This window comes from Macrobrachium rosenbergii, chromosome 1, assembly GCF_040412425.1.
Source record: "Macrobrachium rosenbergii isolate ZJJX-2024 chromosome 1, ASM4041242v1, whole genome shotgun sequence".
NCBI classification, from domain to species: Eukaryota; Metazoa; Arthropoda; class Malacostraca; order Decapoda; family Palaemonidae; genus Macrobrachium; species Macrobrachium rosenbergii.
This window is the reverse complement of record NC_089741.1, coordinates 6,364,638-6,386,653: the sequence shown is the minus strand read 5'-3', so window position 1 is coordinate 6,386,653 and position 22,016 is coordinate 6,364,638. Positions and strand designations below refer to the sequence as shown.

General features: G+C 38.2%; 1 protein-coding gene across 5 annotated transcripts in view; it reads right to left on the bottom strand.

Moving 5' to 3' along the window:
- NFAT (NFAT nuclear factor) overlaps positions 1-22,016 on the bottom strand; it is a 240,675-nt gene that overhangs the window by 64,595 nt on the left and 154,064 nt on the right. For 3 of the 5 annotated variants that reach the window (XM_067124167.1, XM_067123543.1, XM_067122865.1), the window contains 4 exons: positions 16,005-16,225; positions 14,990-15,346; positions 9,158-9,324; positions 8,691-8,955 (listed from right to left, as the gene is read on the bottom strand). In XM_067124167.1, the coding sequence (XP_066980268.1) occupies positions 8,691-8,955; positions 9,158-9,324; positions 14,990-15,346; positions 16,005-16,225 (1,010 nt within the window). The remainder of the gene's footprint in view (positions 1-8,690; positions 8,956-9,157; positions 9,325-14,989; positions 15,347-16,004; positions 16,226-22,016) is intronic. The other 2 variants (XM_067125575.1, XM_067124933.1) reach the window with 1 other exon arrangement.

The following is a 22,016-nucleotide window of genomic DNA, read 5'->3' as shown; positions in this document are numbered from 1 at the left end:
GGGAGCACGTACCTCCCAGCGCCACCATCCATGAGGACGATTGGATGACCATTTGCTGGGTCAGCGGTGATGTGAAGGACCTCCCTACTGTTTGTCTATGGGTCACCACAGGTGATTCCTCCCAAGAGAGGGAACATCTTTTTGGAGTAGTCCAGTCCCTCACGACTGGACACCTTCTCCTCTTGGGCCAAGATCTAGTACAGTGGAGGGGCGCCTTAATCCCTCTGCACTGCATGATATACACCTTGATGAACCCGAGAAACAGGCACCTCCCACCAGTGCCATAACGCTGCCCACTAATCTCACCTTAGCAGAAGTGCCATGGCTGCAGAAACATCCTGGCACCCTACTCGAACAATCTGAATCCACTCCTGCAGCCGCCCTCCCCATCACAGGGGCGGACGCCTCCCTTCCTACCTTAAGTAGGGACCAGCTCATCTGAGCACAAACAGAAGACGCCAACCAGTGGCACCTCCACTCGGAAGCTACCGCTGCGAGAAGAGATGAAGGACCTTAAGAGAAAAAACTTCCTTCTCAGGGATGAGATAATTTACTGGGTAACCCGGGGGCGGCATGAGCCCGCTCAGGTCATCCACCGGCTGGTGGTAGTACCCTCGTCCCTGCAACGAGACACCCTCCGATTGGCGCATGACAGTGTTGGAGGGCACTTCGGTGTCACCCGGACCACCCAGGCCAAGGAAGATTCTACTGGTCGGGTCTACGGAAAGCCGTCAAGACCTTCATGGCCTTGTGCCCCACTTGCCAGATCATGGAAAATCCTACCGAAGTTGTCCCCAAGGATCCTACCAAGAAATTTCCTCTGTCGGTGTCCCATTCCAGGACATCGTCAATGATTACTATACGCCCCAGGGATGTATCAAAAGCAAGATGGGTGATAACCACTGCCTCGCCATAATAGAAAAGTTTACGAGATACCCCAAGACTATTCCCGTTAGGAGTGAGAGCTCAAAGAACGCTGTAAAGGCCCTAATACAGTCCTTCTGTATTAGGGCAGCACTTCATGTCAAAAGAATTCTGCGACAGCATGGACAGCCACGGCATCATACATATCCACTTCACTCCTTAGCATCCCAAGAGCCAAGGAATTGTGGAGCGATCCCACCAAACCCTCAGCTCTACTTTAGCCTGACTCGAGCACGAAGGAGGAACATCCTAGGAGGAGAACCTCCTCTACGCCCTCCATGCTATCCGCCAGGCTCCCTCCAAGACCCTAGGGTACAGCCCCTTCAAACTTCTCTACACTCACTCCACCCGGGGCCCATTCGATATTCTGTACGAGGCCTGGGCCGAACCAGCAAGGGCGGACTAGGCGAAGGACCTGCCCAACATCCAACAGAACCTTCGAGCCACATGGGCAGTCACTCAGGCCACGGAGGCAGCAACACAAGAGCGAGCGAGGCTCAAGCTTGCCAATAAAGGCAAGAACTAGATCCTTCAACGCCCTCTAAACAGGAGCCACTCATCCCCTCAAAACTCGTTCATGGGCTCCCACAAAATACTTGGGAAGTGAGGAACCCTAAGCTATCTTGTACATTGCGGGCGGAGGCGAGCTAAATGGCTGCACATCAACTTACTAAAGCCCTACCAGCACCGAGAGGAGAAGGACGCTGGAGAAACTCCTCCTAATCCCGGGGCCATCGTGGGCACTGTCACCACAAATACTGTACTGACCCCTTCAATGAATTCAGAAGTCCTACCTAATCTTAAGACTATTACCCCAGGACTCGAGAATCAACAGCGTCAGGACATACAACAACTGTTAAGCGCACATCCGCAGGTAACCCAGGACCACCTCAGATGCACTGACATCCTGGAGCATACGATACACCTGCGGTAAGATGTCACTCCTATCGCCCAAGGCTACTACTGGGTCAATCCACAGAAAGCGAAGAGGATCGAGGAGCAAGTACAACTCCAACGCGAACTTGGCCTTACTGAGGACAGCCACAGTGAATGGTCCTCCCCAGTAGTCTTGGTCCTAAGGAAGGAGGGGAAAGATAAGTTATGCATAGACTTTTGTAAATTAAACAATGTAACCAAACCCAAACTATAGCCCCTTCCACGACTCAGGGTCTGCTTAGACAGCCTAGGCAGTGCCCCCTACTTGAGCAAAATCAATCTCGAAAAGGGATACTGGAAGATGGCCCTGTCAGAGGAGTCGCTCCCTCTGACTGCCTTCACCACATCCACCAGCCTCTACCAGTGTAAAGTAATGCCCTTTGGTCTAAAGAACACACCTAGCTGTTTCCAGAGGCTAAAGAATAAGATTCTGGCAGGTATAAAGAACTGTGTAGTGTATCTAAATATCATAGTCACCTATGCCCACTCACCAGCAAATCCTTGACCAGATCCTCGCCACCCTACAAAAAGCCAACGCTAAAGAAGTGTCAATTCAGGGTGGCCGAAATTACATATCTCGGTCACCGAGTAGGAAATGGTAGATTGTTGCCGAAGCATGCCAACATCTGTGCCATTCAGGATATGCCATACCTGATGACCACAAGGGAAGCTCAGCGCTTTGTTGGAATGGTACAATACTTCTGATGTTTCATTCCTAACTTCGCTGACACAGCCGCCACTATAACTAACCTCTTTTGAGGAAAGCAACCCTTCTGTTGTACACCAGTGTGAATGAGCAATCGATCACCTCAAGGCCATACTCATCAGTCAACCAGTTCTCCATACACCCAACTACAACCGACCCTTCTACATGGCTGTTGATGCCAATGACATCGGCATCTGGGCAGTCATGTTCCAAGAAAAGGATGAGGTTAGGCACCCAGTAGCCTACTATTCCAAGAAGCTTAACCCAGCTCAAACCCAGTACAGCACTACCGAAAAGGAACTTCTGGCTATGAAACAGGTCAAATCTTGTCATGCCAATCATAAATTTCCCTTAACAGTCCTTACTGATCACAACCACCTTAAGTATCTGACAACTTTTAGGAACGAGAACAAGTGTTGAATGTGTTGGTGCATTGACCTCCAAGATTGCAACTGGAGAATCGAACATATCAAAGGTACAGACAATAAAATCGCTGATGTCTTTTCCAGACATCAGAGCTAACGCCCTTATCAATGGCTCCCTGTTAACCCCCCAACCCCTGGAGTAACATGGCAATCCCTCCAGAGTGAAGTCACGTTATTTCTGCTCAGAATGGCACCCCTAGAAAGCGTAAGATACTTCATTCTTTTGCATTTGTCATTTCTTCTAATTTACTACTATAATCCTGAGTGCCAACCACCAGATAGGCTGGCCTCCACGAGTCCCTGACTCCCAAGCCATGCAACTACAAGCATGGAAATGTAATTTGCACTTTAGTTGGAGCCACTAGGCCCTCATGACCCTCCTGACGAACCCCCTGACAGATGACGTGACCTTAATGAAGCTATAAATGCACTCCTCCACAGGGTACGTCTTACGAACCATAGGGCATCGCAGAGCAACCACTAAGCTCTGAGATTACGGCCGAGAAACAGCCAACCAATGGGAGAAGACCATGCCCAGTGACGTCAGTGCTCTCTTGGCCAATCAAAAATCAACGCTCTCTCGACCAACCAAAAAGCAGACCGTGAACAGCGCCCCCCGCCGACCGCTGTCATAAAAAGCGAGAACATAGCCACCACTTCATTCAGCTCCTGCCTGAAGAAGGAAGAAGGCCTTCCGAAACATGTCGTGATACATACGATCCCAGAAGCACTGACGACCCTGCACTCGTTTTTGGACCCCAGCCTCGGAATTTCCATTACCTGCGACTTTTGATATTTTTATAAATAAAAACCCCTACAATGAACTTTGGCATTTTACTCAATTCTGTTACTGAAGAAGAAAAAAGGATAATTAGAAGAGTTGAACGAATAATCTACAAGATTAATGCAACCAAGGCTGCCATCATATTCAACAAAACATGTTTGAAAGAGGACCTATACCAGAAGTATATTATTATTATATTATATTATTATATTTCTATGTTCCTTGTTATTATTGGTATTTTTCCATTTTTATTGTTACTGTGAATAATATCATTGTAAAGTTCTGCAATTTTCAATTTTTGTATTTAGCCTTCTGTACCTGACTTCTGTAATGACCTAAGGTCCCTTGCTGGAAATTAATTGTCTGCAATCTGTATTTTAAATTTTTATTATTTTTAATATTTTTTTACTATCATTCTGCATATAATTACTGTCATTACCATTATTATGAATTCTATTTTTTCTACTTCTCCAGCAATTGATGTGGATACTGCTGATTATTATTTTTATCATGTCATTTTATGTATCAAGACTGTGTGTATTGTATTTGTATATTCCATGTTTATGGACCAGAGCTGCAATAAAGATTATTATTATTGTTATTATTATTATTATTACATCAATTTCCTGGAGCTGATGGCTGCCTTTTTCTCTCTCAAAAACCTCAAACCTCCAAAAGAGATACATTTTGTTGGTTCCAGACGACATGACGGCAATGTCCTGCATCAAGAGGTCGATCACATTCACCCCCTTTCAATATGGTAATACTAGCCATCCTTCGGATGGTGCAAGCAAGGAAGTGGCACTTGTCTGCAATTCACCTCTCAGGGTCTCTCAATGTAACAGCATATTCTATCAAGGCAAACAACAGCCTCAACAAAGTGGATGTTGGACGACCACTCTTTTCAAACAACAGCCAACATGCTTCCACAACCGGAAGTGGACCTGTTCTCTACATATGAGAATCACAGACTTCCAGTGTAAGTGCCTCCAAACTTGGACAATCAAGCAACAACAAGAGATGCCTTCCAACATGACAGGAACAAATGTAAGACAATATACCTTTTTCCTCCATTGTCCCAGATTTCGAAGGTTTTGAGCAAGCTTCTAACTTTCAAAGGAACAGCTTACTCCAAATTGGCCAACAGGCACTGGTTCTTATTACTCCAACAAAGGGCGAAGATCTCAATTCCACTATCGTCTGCTGTTCTATCCCAGACAATAGGAGGAAAAGTCGTCTACACATCCACCTTTCTGAGCTGAGACCTTCACTTGTGAATTTTTTAAATATTGTCTACCGTGAAAATTACCCAACATATCAGAAACTACAGACACCATCTATCCGACAATACCAGTCCATATGGAAGATATGGTTACATTATATCCATGCTGAAAGCCCAGTTCGAGTCTCCGTCCAGCCAGTGAAGGATTAGAGGAATTTATTTTTGGTGATAGAAATTCATTTCTCGTCATAATGTGCGTCGGATTCCACAATAAGCTGTAGGTCCCATTGCTAGGTAACCAATTGGTTCTTAGCCACGTAAAATAAGTCTAATCCTTCGGGCCAGCCCTAGGAGAGCTGTTAATCAGCTCAGTGGTCTGGTTAAACTAAGATATACTTAACTTTGAAAGTGCAGTTGAGGTCTCTATGGAAACACTTTAAATTTTCTCATACAGGAAACCCCTCGTATTTGCGTTCTCACAATTCGCGGATTTCTCTATGGAACATATACACACATTATTTGCAGAAAATTCGTCCATTCGCAGTATTTTTCACTGAGAAATATTCACTAGTTGCTACATTTTCATATTTTCATGACTAAATGCACTTTTTGTGATAAAACTATTAAAATACTCAGGTATAAGCATTTTTAGTATTTTGTGTGTTTGAACTATCAAAATAGGCAGTTCTCAGTGTTTTTAGAGGGGTTTTAAGTATTCGTGGATTTCAGCTATTGGTGGGGGGGTTGTGTGCGTGGTACGCATCCCCCACGAATACCGGGGGTTTACTGTATACCTTTTTGAAGACAAATGCCTTGGTGTTACAACAATCATGGCATACAAGGCAGCATTAAAGGAACTCTTACTTTATGGATTCTGAATTGACTCTAGTACAGTATAGAAGTTGTCACTTCCCTCCTCCAGTCTTTTGCACTACAAAGACCCATTCCTGAAAGGCTTCCAATTACTTGGTCCTTGACTTAGACTTCTGTTAACCCCTCAATTCAGTGGACCCAATACAACTAGAACTCATATGCTGCAAAAGGTGATCTTGATTGCTCTACCATCGGAAGTTTGTATTAGTGAACTGGACTCTCTTAGACGAGGATGATACATCACGCACACAGCTGACCATCAGTTATTATTGTGGCCTGGCCCATCATTCTTAGCCAAGAATGAGAATCCTTTAGAAGGAAACCTCTTACAGTATTTTGATATGAAAACTCAATTTAGCAGACAAGACATTATGCCCCGTTCATGCACTTAAGGTTTACCTAGAGGTCACAGCAATCATCCCAGAGGGTCTGATTTTCCTACACCATAGCACAAACAAACCACTCTCTCTACAAGGGCTGAGAATAATTTTAGTGTCCCTATTACAAAGGCAAATCCACTCCTTTTCTAGGTCACATGATATTAGGAAATTATGTTGTTGGTCTTCTTTAGAAATGTCTCTCTTGAACAAGTCTCTGAATGTACAGGGTGGTCATCAGAGACAGTATTCTTAAAACATTATTGCCACTAGCTCAAACACATTCGACTACCGTACAGTATATCAGTAGGTGGTATGGTTAGTCCTGACCCGAAAGGAGCTACAGTTGAAAACCAGGGGTCTTCCTGACAGGTGGGTATGCTAACGGTTCTAGGTATTTTGACTCCCAGAAGTTCGACCCCAGTAATTTCACTCACGATATTTTGACCCCCAGTAAACTGCAATCCAGTTCCGGTAACACCCGGTAATCTGACACCCAAAATAAACAAATAGCCTATTTAGGAAGCATATTTTTTTTTCTAATAACCAAGGGGAATTACCTCATTTAGGAAATGGAAATGACATAATTTTATTGTTTCGTAAGTTGAAGGCTTAGTTTACTTATTATTTTTTTATTCAGGTATATAAGTAACATTTAGTAGTTGCATCTGAGCTCCTGGCAGTATAAAGACATTTTTCAAAACCGTGTCTCATCCCATTCAGAGCACCCATGGAGGAAAGAAATTCATAAATCTCTTAAATTACATTTACGAAAGGCAGAAAACAAAAACTGATGGATCAAAAATTTTATTGGAAGTGTGAAGTGAAGTTACAAAGCACGCCTACACACATTAACATGCGTGCTTTGCAATTCTTCACTTCACATTTCCAATGAATTTTTGACCAATCAGCGTTTGTTTTCTGCCTTTCGTAAATGTAATATAAGTCATCTAAGAGTTTCTTTCCACCACAGGTGCTCTGAATGGTACGAGATATGGTTATAAAAAAAATGTCTATACTGCCACGAGCTCGGATGTAACTGCTAAATGTCACTTATATACTTGAATGAGATAAAAATACAGTATGTAAACTACGCCTTCAACTTAATACAGGCAGTCCCCAGTTATCGGCGGAGATTCCATTCCAATGGTATGACGGTAAGTGAAAATTGCCGAAACCGAAAATAGGTGATTTCTGGGGATTATCAGCGCCTCTGTTAGGTATGTATCAGCGCCAATACTTGGTTATTGGCGCTGATAAGTAGAAATCAGTGCATATCAGTGTCGAAAATCGCCAATTTTCATCACTGGACAAGTGCCGTTAAACCAGATCACCGATAACCGAGCGCGCCGATAACTGGGGATACCCTGTAAACAATCAAATTATGTGATTTATATTTCCTAAATAAGGTAATTGCCCCTGGTTATTTTTTTAAAAGAATATGCTTCCTAAAAAAGCTATTTATTTTTTTGGGCATCAAATTACCGGGTGTTAAAGAAACTAGATTTCAATTTACCGGGAGTCAAAATGCCGGAAGTGAAATTACCAGGATCAAAATATCAGGAGTCTACACACCTGCCACCATGCTAACTATCATTGGGGGAAGGTGTGTCAATGCTGCAACCAAACCCAGCATGCTTAGGTAAGTCACTGTAGAACCATAACCTACAACTAGTTTGTATTTAGTTTCTTGTTCTTTGTTACCAAAACCTAAGGGGTACTTGGAATAAAGAATGGGGCCTGATGTGGGACCAGAAATGTTTTTTCTTTGGGTTGTTGGGATTAAAATTTGACAGCTTAAGCCTTTTTGTCACCTTTCAATTTCTTTTTAAAAGCTCCTTGAGGATGACACAAGTGACTACACTATCAAATAACAGTTTTTGACTTTAAAAATCCTGCTTTTGGTAGTTGCTGTTGAGTCCTCAAAACCCTCCACTTCTGACAAAAAGGCATGGGATTTGGGTGAGGGATCACTGTGCACTGGCCAACAGAAAGTAATGGTTTCTTGGTCTCCGCATCAGTCCGTTGTCAACAATATCGTGGACTGCGCATGGGCATTAATCACTTCCTCTTCTTGCAGGTTTTCGCAAAGGAAAGAACCGAGGTACAGCTTCACTGTAGGATAAGGGAAAGAACCCTCTTACCTTTGAGTCCATTACATACTCCATCACGTGTTACAGTGTTTATCATTACGACACAATACCTGGCCACAAGACCAACTAAAAGAAAATTCTTTGGTATTAGTTTGGTCACCATGGAGCTCTGACAGACCCATGGAAGGTAACTCCTTAAGGATTAACAGCGACTACCAAAAATTGGTTTTCCTATGTCAAAACCTGTTTTCTGCCTTTGGTCTGTCCAACATCAAAAGAAACTTACCTATAAAGTAAAAGTGAGAGGGTCATATTTGAAAGAAAGAAATTAAAGTACTTAGTCAAATCACCTTAACTGTGGGATGACCTTTGCCTTCTTCATCTTTAACAGCTCCTCTTGAGCCTTCAGTTTGGTACCGAGCACGGTGCTGTTCTTCGGGCTGATTGATTAATCTCAACTCAATTGAACCATCTGATGAGCGACTTGACAGTTGAGCATTCAATGATGGGGGAGACTGAATTACTGGATTTTGTCGCAAAATCTTTCTATTGCGACCACTGGATGGTGGAGGCCCTTCAACACAGACTACAGGTGTACTGCCAGAATTATTGTTTCTGTAAAGTTTCCATAAAATTTTCAATCAGAATCAAACGAAGTACACCAGTTCTACATTTTTACAATAAATTACAGTATCATTAAAAATTATTGCTTTTTTACATTTAGCTTTTTTGTTCATATCCAAACACAGCACTGTTTATTGCTTTGAGAGTGAATGTGTTACACATCTATGTGTGAATTATGAAAGAAAAAAATTACCTTATAGAGTGAATTGAAGACAAAAGAGAAACATCTCTGAAAGAAATCAGAGGTGGAACATGACGAGAGTTTTTGCATCCTAGGTTACCTGGTAGTTCTTGAGCTTCTTCCCCATTTACATCAACGGGTAATCTGTTTCCTGCTAAGCTCACCTGACTGTAAATTCCCTGTTGATTTCAAAACAATTTAATATGAAATAAAAATTTGAAACTATATAACATTAAATATGAAATTAATATTATCATAACTAAATTACCTATTACTGATATAATATTTGCTTCTCTAACTGCTAACAACCTATGTAGTAAGTGCAGCAGTAGTTGGGAATTATGTATAAAAACTTTGTCAGATATAAACATACATAAAGATACTTGCACAATTAATATTCTACAATTAGTACACACTATAAACATTAAACAAATGACAAAGTACAAGTAAAAAGCATAAACTAATTAATGTCATTTGAAAATCTTCTTTATACTAAATGCATTCAAGCTGTGACTCATTGGTCTGGTTAAATTACTTAATAATTATAATGTGCTTGATGCCGAAGAGCTGTATTGTTCAAATATCTTTACACATTAATTAACCATGTACGCATACAAAATATATAGTAAATGGATGTATTTCCTGAGCATGACACAAGAGATGTATGGGTGTAAAGACTATTCATTTAAATAATGTAAAATTCACCTCTATAAACTTCTGTATGACAAAATTGTGGATGTATGTGAATGTATATACGTACATCCATAAGAATATCATACTTATGGATATACATGCATACGCAAACAACTATGAAATTTTAACAGAGGCCCAAACTGTCTGAAACAGCCTTTTCCACTAAGCAACATTCAAAAAAATTATGATCTGGTAAAAAAACTCCTATAACTGTGAGTATTATATCTTTACGAACTCACGTTTATTCTTACGTTATTGTTAATACTCCTTCTTTAGACATTCAGGAAAATAAGCAAATGTTATTGACAGTACGTTATACTTAACATCTTACATAATCTAGAGTACAGTAATACTATTTGTCTTCTTAGAACAATGATTAATTCTCAGTTGTAAAAAATACAGGTATGGGTTGACCATAATGTAGTATCTTAAATTTATGATTACAAATATTGAGCATATCTAAATACTTCATATACTTCCCAGAGTACCCAATCTCCAGTCACTAACAAATTATTACATTCCTATTTGGGGCACCAACTTTTAACCTTTATCAACAGGACCAATGACCAATCAACTTAACCATCTCAGCACAAAGTACTGATATATGGTGAAATTCTTATGCAGCAAAAAGTATATTTATTTCATAATACTGGAATGCATCAGCACGTGGGATTACATACCAAATGTACCTTGAATGCTGTAATGTGATGAATAAAAATAACACTAGCAAAGGAAAAACAGCACTTAAAATTCCACATGTTAAGCTGTATTTATAAATAACATTTACAAGCTCCAACTATTCAGTAACTTTTAGTCTGACTCATTTTTAGACAATAATAATTTTGATAAACATTAACTTGTAATGTTGATCCAACAACATGAGGAAGTATTTGATGACTCTCATTCATAGGAAAACAGCAGACAGAAAGATACTTCAAGATGCTGAACTAAATGATGGTGTCCTCATATGTAGTGAGTAAATACTGTGCATGTAATGGGGAACTGAGGAGCCTGCAGGGCTTCATACCGTTCTGGTGTTCAAAAAATTCATAGGGGAAGAAATTTTTTTTTAATGATACAAAGACAGGAAGCAGGCATAAATAATACACGATAACCCAACCCAGAAGGTTAAGAGTGCCATTAAGATGTGAAAGCAGGAAAATTTCTTCCCAACTACTGTAATGTCTTATGAAAGATCCTTATTATGAGCACATGGAGTTTATTCAGAAGGAAGGCAGGTGCAATAAGTACAACTCTAAAGACTCATCAATATAACAGCAGGAAATTTTTGTGAATAATCTAGAGAGCATCTGCTGATGAAACAAAATGCACACAGTAGGGAATGGGAGCCAAAAATGTTTGAGCATCCATAGGAATTTGAAACACTTTCCCAATAGAAAGAAAACTTGGAGTCAAAACAAAAAACAAATTCTGTACATCACTCAAAAAAACAGAGTAACTAATCACAATACTGACAGCAATGCAACTAACCCTTTCTTTAAATGGGAAATCATTATTTCTGAGCTTAAAATTCTTTGAAAAATAACAAGGATGAATTCCTTCATAATTCACCAAATAAAGTTCCAATAGCTACAGACGCACTATATTTTATATAAAAAAAGGCTTCAAATCCTTAAAAGCCAAATTGGTACAGACCATTTCATCTGAATAACAAATAGTTCCCTATTGTGGGGGATGACAGATTAATGAATGGCTCTCTATTGAGGGGGATAGGAAATTTTCAATTACCATCTGCCTTAGTAAGGAAATAATCTGCAGTTGCTCTGCAGCATTTGATCTGAATGTTTACAGCCAAATTTACTTTAAACCACTGAATAATATATTCCCAATATGTATATGTATACTCTTCAAGCTTTATGCCTAAACTCGACAAAATTTCTTGACTTTGTTCACTTCCAGAGTGCAGCCCACTTGTACTTGTATCATCATGGTGGTCAGGAGCATTACATTACCAATTAAAGTTTTCTAATGTGCTACCTTACTGCTTCAGCAAAATAATTTACATCTTATGAATCAGAGCATATAACTGACTAAGAATTGTACAAATATTGGTAAAAACATAGGTCTATATTGCCAATATGAAAGTTTGTACTCCAACATTTCCACCAAAATTTTATCTTTAATTACAACTTCTATAAATCTGATTTTAGTGTATGACAATGGCTGTACACTTCTTGATTTAGATACTTAGTCTAGTCAGTGTTTTATCATCAGATGTGGTAAGGGTACCTGTATAGTGTCTCCTAAAAATAACTGATGTGGATCAAATCTTAAGAGAATCCTAATAGCTTTGTGGATATTAACAAGCAAAAAATTAATTCCTTCACCTTAATATTTCTGACATTGCTAACAATAAAAAAACAAACAATACATATTTTTAAAAGGCTAGTGAAAGTGTCCTACCCATCTTGAGGTGATAAACACAAGTCTTATGAGGAGTCATACTTTAAACCACGTGCAAAATGATGAAAAAGGTCACCATACAGTTTAAGCACTGATTTGAATAAAGAGACTTGGAAAGGTCTAGTCTTTCAGGATCCCTAAGCTTTTTGTGACACAACATGGGCAACCTCCTCCTCCTACATTCCACATCTCTAAGACACAGGGTAAACAATCACCCCTAACTTCCTCCCTTTCAATTAAGTGCAGATTCAACTGTGAAGAATAGAGTAGGTCTTCCACTCTTCCTTTCTGCACTCTTAGCTAATGGGATACAGTAATACCTCCAGTTTTGTTGTTTTAAATTTAAGCATTTTTAGCTTTAGTGCATTTTTTTTTAAATAATAGGGGAAAATAAGAAGTCATAAACCACTGTTCTATACACTTTTAGGTTGCTCACCAAATACTGTAATATTAAAAACCACTAAAATACAGAAATCAATAAAAAAAAGTGCTTAATCACATAAAACAACTGGTTGATATAGAAAATCATATACAGTAATGTACAGTATAAAATTATCTAGAAACTACAAAATATTAAAAGCAACCTTATTTACATGACACCTGGCTGTACAGTACAGAATACCTAGATGTAGTTTCAGCATTCAGCCATAAAAATACAAAAATCAACACAGAAATTGCTAAATCTCATAAAATAATGTTAAGATTATATAAAATAATACTTGTAAAGTAGTATGAAATAAACCCATTTAAAAGGTTAAAAATGTTAAAAATATTATCATTGTAAATGGCATTTGGCTGTAATGTAATAATTACAGTGTTTGGCCACATGGTGGCACTGGTTCTTGGCAGTGCACTCAAAAGTGTGCACACTCACATGTTATTCACTATGTCTCATTTGGGCTGAATTTGTGCTTTTAATTTTTGCCCCATGGGTCCAAAGAAAATTCCTAGTGATAGTGAAAAGGGTGAAGAGATTGCTACCATGGTCAAAAGAAATTCATCCATTAATTATCAACGTAGTCTCTTCTACTCCTCCACATTCCTCCTCTGGCCCATCAAGCACATCAGTGTCATCCATAAGGTACAGTACAGTACAGTACATGTAATTCTGGAGGGTATCCTTTACAATTAAAAGGTATAAACTTACTGAAAACAGCAAAAATTGACCTATTAAATGACTTACTGTATTAGCAACATTATGGGGTTGTTCATAGGGGTTTATAGTGTGTCCATGTCATTTTTTAAAGGGTTTATTCTCTTTATGATCTTTTTTTATTTAAGGCACTAGTCTTGCAACAAATTAACAATGGAAGGAGAGGTATTACTGTACTCTCTTTTGCCAATAGTTAGGCAACCTCTTTTAACTTCATCCTGCTACTGCTACTCATTTCCTTACTGTTCTCTCAATACCTACTTTAAATTCCAGTTTGTGCCCCAATGTAACAGAAATGTTCTACTTTTCTATAGTCAGTTCTTCCACCTCATGGTGTGCCTCTAACCTCCACTCTCCATTTGCTCTTCCTATGCACTCTAGGCATTGAAAGGACCTTCCTTCCAATATGCATTCCCATTCATCTCTGGTGACATCATCTGTTACATTTGATATGTAGCATCGGTACTGCCTGCATTTAAATCTATTTCAAAAAGCCTAATCAATATAACACAGAAAACAAGACAAAATTACTAAAATGAATATTCCACTGAGTTGTGATGTGGCATATTTTATATGAATGGCAATCAAGCTGTTTAAAAAATATTGTATCACAGAATGCTCATTCTAGTAATTAAATTACATTTACCGTCCACCAATAATCAACACAATTCTTTATCATAGCAATTTCATGAACCATATATGCTAGTTTATTTTTGTTTTTCCAACAGAAATTACAAGATTGATTTTAATAAAATCATCATTCTAAGTAGCCAAATAACATTCTCCAATATCATAAGATCAATGCAGCAATTTCAAATACAATAAAACATTTTACACTGTGTATATTCTATACAAGGAATTAGTAAGAAAGAAAAAACCATCCTGTAAAGCTGACAGTAGCACTACTTAAAATCAGTCACTGGGAACAGTCAGTTCTTAGCCAGCACCTGTCAAGAACAATGAACTTCGGTGCAAGCATGCAGTCCTGTGGTCAATTTTCATAAGAAAAAAAAAAAAACAGAGAAAATACAGAACTATTGTATACTATTACTGTGTGGTCATATGTTCATCAGGACTTTCTGATCTACAGCACAATGAAATATATTTATTCAATTAACATCAATTGCACCCCATTCATCACATGATCATTTCTTGTCATATGCAGTTTTGAAAAAGATATGTTTAAATACTGTATGCTGCAGTATAATTTAGTCCTGTGAGCACTGACCCTTTCATAAGGATATGTGAATCAGGCTTCCACCTCCCATGGCTTCAACAATTTTCTTCTTGCTTTTCCTACATAAATGTAAAACTATACTATAATACGATACACTGCTGCCAATGGGAGACTGGGGCCACTGATGATTAATATATTATATTATATTATATTATATATATATATATATATATATATATATATATATATATATATATATATATATATATATATATATATATATATATATATATATATATATGTATTTGTATTGTATTCAGTTGTGGTGTGGTAGTTCCCTCATGAAGACTAAAAAATATGTATGTATGAGGGGTTGAGTGGGTGTGTTGGTGCCTACCTTAACACTTGTGTTCCCAAGTGGCACAGTGCCAGAGGGGGAGTTTGAAGGAGAGTTGGTGCTGACTGAAGGCAGCTCAGATATAACCTCAGTGCTTGGGGCACCCTGGAGGCTGAAAGCAGAGCCACCAGCCACCAAGGGCCCTACACTGTAGGGGGTGTGCCACTCTTCCTTGCCTGCACCACTGGACGTCACTGCACCATGGGTGTTCCCAGTTTGGCTGGTGCCATTACTGATGGTCAGTTGTGTTGTTGTAGGGCTTAAAGCCCCAACTGGAACATTTCCTGGGTTTTTCTGGCTGGTCCCCGTGCCCTGCTCGTCTCCAGCACCTTGCAACAAACTGACTAGCAACAGTTTCTGTAAGGACACAACCCAAACGGGACACCAGGGTCAGACATCCACCACAAAATGCATGGTGGCGAGAGGAAACACTAGGACAAGTAAGTGGTGTCTAACCACCCAGGAATCATACTTACACAATCCCTCTGGTCTGCTGCTTTTATTCTCTCCCTTCTCTTCCTGATCTTCAAGTGACTTGGCAGAACTCAATATAATGGAGCAAAAGCTGTGCAAATAAATGTGCTCAGAACCGTGCTTACATGCTACCACTTACATTCGCATAATAAGCAATGTTCATTTCTGCCAATACCTGTATATACTGTATATAGCTTTCCAATTTGATCAGCAGAGCATTATGATAACTGAACGCTTTCATGTTGTAACTTAATAAAATTAGATATATTTACTTTTAAACAAGTAACTGTTTCTTACAAAATATTATAACAAAAATGGTAGGTTACTGTCCACGTCTTAAGATGGAAATCGTAACTTCAATATCAGTGATAAAAAGGTAACAAGCACAAATTGTTAATACTATATCCCTAAACAGGAGTTAGAAATTTCTGCCACTCGATGAGTGATTGGTATTTGAGTCTTGAACCTGTAACATGTGAAAAAAATTTGTAAAAATAAAGCCTTAACTAAAAAACTGGTAATGATGTAAAACCCAACATACCGTCTGAGGCACCATGGTGAGCGATGGTAAAACAGGGGAGATGGATGCCACTGACGAATTAGGGTTTCCTGGTACTGAAAGTAAGGAAGATTCCGAGTCTAGGGACTGGTCACCCCCAAATCCTGAATCCTCATCAACAAGTGACTGTACTGGAGGTGGGGTTGACAAACACGCTTTGGCTAAAGTGCCACGGTTCTTCTTAACGCCCACCCCAGAAGATGCTGGAATAAAGAGGCATATCTTGAAATATATTTATTAAACATAAAGGTATAGATACATCATTCCATAAATACAAGCATTCTTGAATATATATATAAACAGAAAAAGTCCATAAAAATGAAGAGTACTTGAAGTACTGAAGTTTTTATTTACTTCAGAATTTTAAAGTAAATCTTTTGGGGTGACATGTCAACTGTACTTACCTCTAAAACATTAAGGCCAAACAAAAACAAAGTAACCTTCAATTTTGTACTTTTTAACATGTCACACTCTCAATCTGCTATCCTAATTCAGTCAAGCCCTAATGTCAAAAACATAAAATTCCCACGAAAAAAGATTATTAATTGAAAATTTCTAGAGTAAAATTTGGTACACACAAACAACTGCCCTCACTGACTACATACTGCATCTATCAAAAGAAGGTTCTGATATGCTAGACGGTGGGAAATCTTCACAGAGTTTAACTCCTGTCTCTCAGCTGCTCTCATCAATATTAAGATTTGCTCCAAGAGGAATGCATCAGTGGCCAATGAGAGAAGGAGAGGTCTCAGTAGATGACAATGTTTGATTGTACATAATGTATTATTTGCTTGATAATATTCTCAGTGTTCATACCTAACAAATCACTGACTTATACAGCTGACTATCAACTCATATGGTAAGGCAATTACAGTAATTATCAGTTCTCCAACTGGGGTTATGCTTTCAGATAATACACTACTACTGTATATGCAAATCTGCCATGTTAACATTCCCCACGGGATGTAATAACAATTGATTTCCATTTTTTTTTGGATAAAATAAAATTGCCAAGTACAAAAGTTACAGGGGGAATGATCTTGTTAACTGAGTTCAATAGCTGGGTCCAACTGAGAGATTAATTTGTTAGTTTCTTATGTTTTTTCCCTGAGTTGTGGAACAGAGAGACTTTTACATGTTCTCTCTCTGTAATGAGAGATCTGGACCAAATAATTAAAATAATTTTCTGATATACTGCCCGGTACACAAGTTAGGAGGTGTTGGGAGTTTCCTGGTAAATGGGTTCAAAAGGAAGGAGGACATAATTATTGTACTGTAATGTAAACTTCCTGGAATTCTGAAGGCCCCAAGAGACATCCAACTGAGTGAAAACACTTGAGAAGACAGCCTCAGTATAGTTACTAGAAAGACAGGTCTATGCTTACAAGAACTTTAGAAAGAACCATTATTAATCTTAAAGACAGAGCCACAGAGCATATACTGTGTTATGGGAGAAGTGCACAGGAAAGGAAAGGAAAGGAAAGGAAAGGAAAGGAAAGGAAAGAAAAGGAAAGGAAAGGAATTTTCTTCCTCATTTCATTTGGTCAAATAACTGTTACAATAGTAGTAGCTGATGATGTCATGGAAGACTTTGACACTGTTACATTCAAGGATCAAATACAATAAAAAGGTCTTTTGCCCAGTGTATACAGCTGGGTGCTGAACTAATCTCCTCCAATACCGGCACTGGTTTTTCTTCTTCTTTTGTATCTTTTCTTCAACTTGACTGTTGTCTACCTTTGCTGGAAAGCTAGTATGTTCTTCTAATCCTTCTTTGGGGCAATGTTATGTTAGAAGGTAAAACTGAAGTTTCTACATCCTTCTTTGGGGCAATGTTATGTTAGAAGGTAAAACTGAAGTTTCTACATTTTCATTTCATTTCCATATTTTATGGATTCTAGATGGTTGGATGTACAGTATTATCTATGACCCAGGGTTTGCCACACACATAGTACAGTATCAATGAGCATCTGTCCTTCCATACTTAGCAGACCTTTACCAGTCTTGGACTTTCAAGAATAATCTCCAATCCATCCAGGTACTTGACAGCAGCTTCTCTGAATCCAAATTGTTCCCAAAAACATAATAACCAACCTCTATTTTCAGCAAATGGTTGGCACTAACCAGTCCAGGGGTTCGTTTTGGAAAGTCCTCATATATCTAACCGAAAAACTTTGCTCTCTTCAAGGTTTGGCTATGAACTTATCTCTTGACAGTAATGTACTGACATTATTTTTCTCTTTGAACTACTGCTCTAATGAATAAATTGCCTGTTTTAATAATTCTAGTGACTTTTGAAACAGACTACTGTACTTTATTGCCAATTATGTTTTAAGAACATCAGCTTTCTCAGATAAATCCGACTTAGTGGATTCTCTTGGGCTGGCTAGCTCTCCAAGCATCACTTCTTTTGTATTTTGAAACTATTTAGCAATACTAAACGGAACTACAAACCAATATCAGAAGTTCCACAATTATGGTGTACTAACAAGGCTGCACATACAAATATTTGAAGATGGCTACCATATGAAGCAGCAGGGTGGAGGATGTTTCACAAGTCCAGTGTGGAGGGTGGTTGCACAAAATTTTAAACCATACATTGTAAATTCCAGGGTGTTTAAATTATTCAATATTTTCCCTTTTGCATACAACTAAATTTTCTTTTTAAGTGCTTAGTGTACATGTTAGGGGATACTGCTATATGTATATGACATATTATATGTATATGGGAACTGGTGGATCTTTTATTAAAATTTTAAATGAATTTTTAATAGGCAGAACTTTAAGGGTCTGTGTTAATGGCCAGTACATTAGCGTTAGCAATGTCATTTCAAGTTTTCCTCAGAGGTAGTGTGCTCTTGGACATTTGCTATTTATCATCTATACTAGGGACATGTGGCAAGGTCTGGAGAACAAACTGACTGCATATGCCGATAATGCTACTCTCCTAGCTATTGTTCCTTTTCTCCATGCCTTAGGTCTGTGGTAGCTGAATTCTTGAACACAGATCTGGCATGTATTCATAAGTGAAGTAGTTGCTGGGCCAAGAATATTAACTCTTCTAAGACTCAAAGTATGACAGTTAGTTGATCCATAACACTTGCCTTTGCATCCTGGTTTGCAAGGTACTGTTTTGAATTTCAGTGACCTCTTTAAGATCTTTAGCATATTTTTTTTTTAAGAAATTGACTTTTGAGAAGCATATGCATAATACTGGTTCCTTTGTTTAAAAAAAAAATTGGTATCTTGTGGAAATGTTTTTTAATGTTCTCCACAGTGGTCATGAGGTGCTGAATGATCTCAAACTCTTGGATAGAGGTATGTCCTCAGTCAAGCTTAAAATGCGAACTCTTATGCTGACTTTCTACATAGACATAACATGAGTTTATTATGTTTGTTGCCTAAAATGTACTACAATGACAAACAACCCCAGCACTCTTCTTTGCCTAACCTAGGTGTTTTTACTCACAACACTAGGCAAGATGCTGTTGCAAACAGTGTGTTGTTTTGTAGTATCAGGTTTAATACAGTACTACTCTGTTTGCTAGGAGTTTTATTTTGGCTACAACTAAAATGTGGAATAGTTTGCCTAGTGCAGTTGTAGTCTTCTGACCTCCAAATGTTTAAGCGAGAAGAAAAATAATTTGTGCTTTTTGCTGTCTTCTCCTAAATTCAGGTGTTATCAGTTTTATTTTCTATATCTTCATATTTATTTATTTATCACCTTTGCTTATAACTTGTCCCTCTCTGCAGGCTGATTTTCCTTTGGAGGCCTCTTGGGTTTATAGTTTGTTGACTGCCTGTAAGGGTTTTCAGCTGAAGACTTAAAGAAAGACAGTACAGTTGTCAAACATATTGCACATACTTACTCTGATAAGGATTCAGACTCACAACTTTAAAGGTTTGCAAATGGCCAACTTCTGACTTAATACTCAGTCATCAAAGTAACAGGAAATTATTTCAACTTTAATTTGTGTATCGGCCATCAAGAGATGAGAACTGTGTTGTTTGTTGTTAGACATACTGCCTAAAAGCATGGGTCACAACAGGTGTACTTACCATATATAACTGCCTTTGGTTACAATTTATTCCCAAGGTAAAGTGATTTTGACATTAGTGAATTTAATATTAATAAAATTCATGGGTTAAAAGTATTTATAGCCTCACACTGGAAAGTACCTATATGTTCTTTGCATTGTTATTGATAATCTGTCATTAACATAAATACCCAGGTGTACATATCTAAGTAATGGACTATCATGGTAGATATAAGGCTGGGTTGACGAAAGCTGAGAGAAGGAGGTTGTTTTGGAAGATGGGTGGAGCTGAGGAGCTGTTTCTATGGATGGGAGGTGGGGTGGGGATGCAGTGTTGGATGGATGAAGAGGGCTACGTAGACCCGACTTGACAGAGCTTGTTTGGTTTCATGTTTTTATGTTTATGATACAGTAATTCACATTTCATTACAGGATATGTACAGTACTGAGATACAGTAGAGAGAGAGAGAGAGAGAGAGAGAGAGAGAGAGAGAGAGAGAGAGAGAGAGAGAGAGAGAGAGAGAGAGAGAGAGAGAGAGAATAACCAAGGTATAAATAAAGGCAATGCCACGCAGGAAAGTGAAACTACGGAGTGGTGCAAGGCCTTTTGATTTATTGTCCTTTACTTAGTAGATGATAGAAATATAAAAATAAGTTTACAAAAGCAGCTTGTGTAAATGACAGATGGGGTTATAAAGGAAAATATGTACCTGAAATCCAACACAGATGAAGAATTAGTAGACCTACCAAAACAGTGGTAAATATTTAAGAGGTTTTACAAAAGATTAGGCACAACAGCTCAGAAGCAGGGACAAGTGAATTAAAAGATTATACTGGGAAATATACCGACCACCAAAAAATTACAGTGGAAAGAATAAGTTGATTACATATGTTATAAAAGTACAACTCAATCATTCTCCTTATGGTAAACAATAACTTGTATATGGAATTCTTTGAAAAACGATATTTACCTAATATCATTTACTGTATACTCCTTTAAAGTGGTATAGATATGTTGACAATATTTTAGCTGTTTTGCCTGCTGGTACTGATGTAAATGATTTACTCTCTAATCTGAATAACCAAGTACCATCCATTAGTTTACTTCAGAATTAGAAAAAGACAATTGCCTCCCTTTCTTAGATGTTTTAATATATAGAGAACCATTTCAATGCAAATTCAGTATTTATAGGAAACCAGCCAACAACTTATGTCCATTTTCATTCAGGCAACCACCCTAATACCAAAATACCATTTTTTTCTTTTATCTTTTTATGAGCATTGCACATAGTCAGTCCCCAGTATTTGGATCAAGAAATCGAAAACATAAGAAAAATAGGGACAGATTTATGTTATCCTCCACACATACCAGCTATTTGCTATAATAAAGGCCACAAAAAGTTTTATAGTGAAAGTAACATGGAGAAAGAAACCCCTAAGAACATTCTTAGCTTGCCTTATTTTAGTGGATTTTGAAACCATAAAATCACTGTTAAAATCCTTTAATGTCAACCTCGTTTTTTCTATAATAACGCACTAAAAGGAATGTTAATAAAAAATAGCCCTAGGGAAAACAACAACATAATATATAAAATTCCATGCTCGGACTGCCCCCCTTTTTATATTGGCCAATCCAGTAAGGATTTAGAAGTACGAATTAAGCAGCATAAGTATTCTGTCAAAACTGAGCAAACATCCAATGCAATATTCATTCATATAAGTGTAAACTCTTGCAGGATATATTGGACTGAAAGTTTAGTGACTGCCAGATCGAAAGATTTATCTTCACAAAATCTTTTTAGAATCTGCTATTGTACAGTTTACTTCCAGTTGTAATGTTAACCTTAGCCCTGGCATGTATTATTTGGACCCCTGTATTAGTAAAATGTTCAAGAATGACCTTAAAGATAAAATCACTGATTTAATTACAAATTAGTTACCTTATATATACTTACTA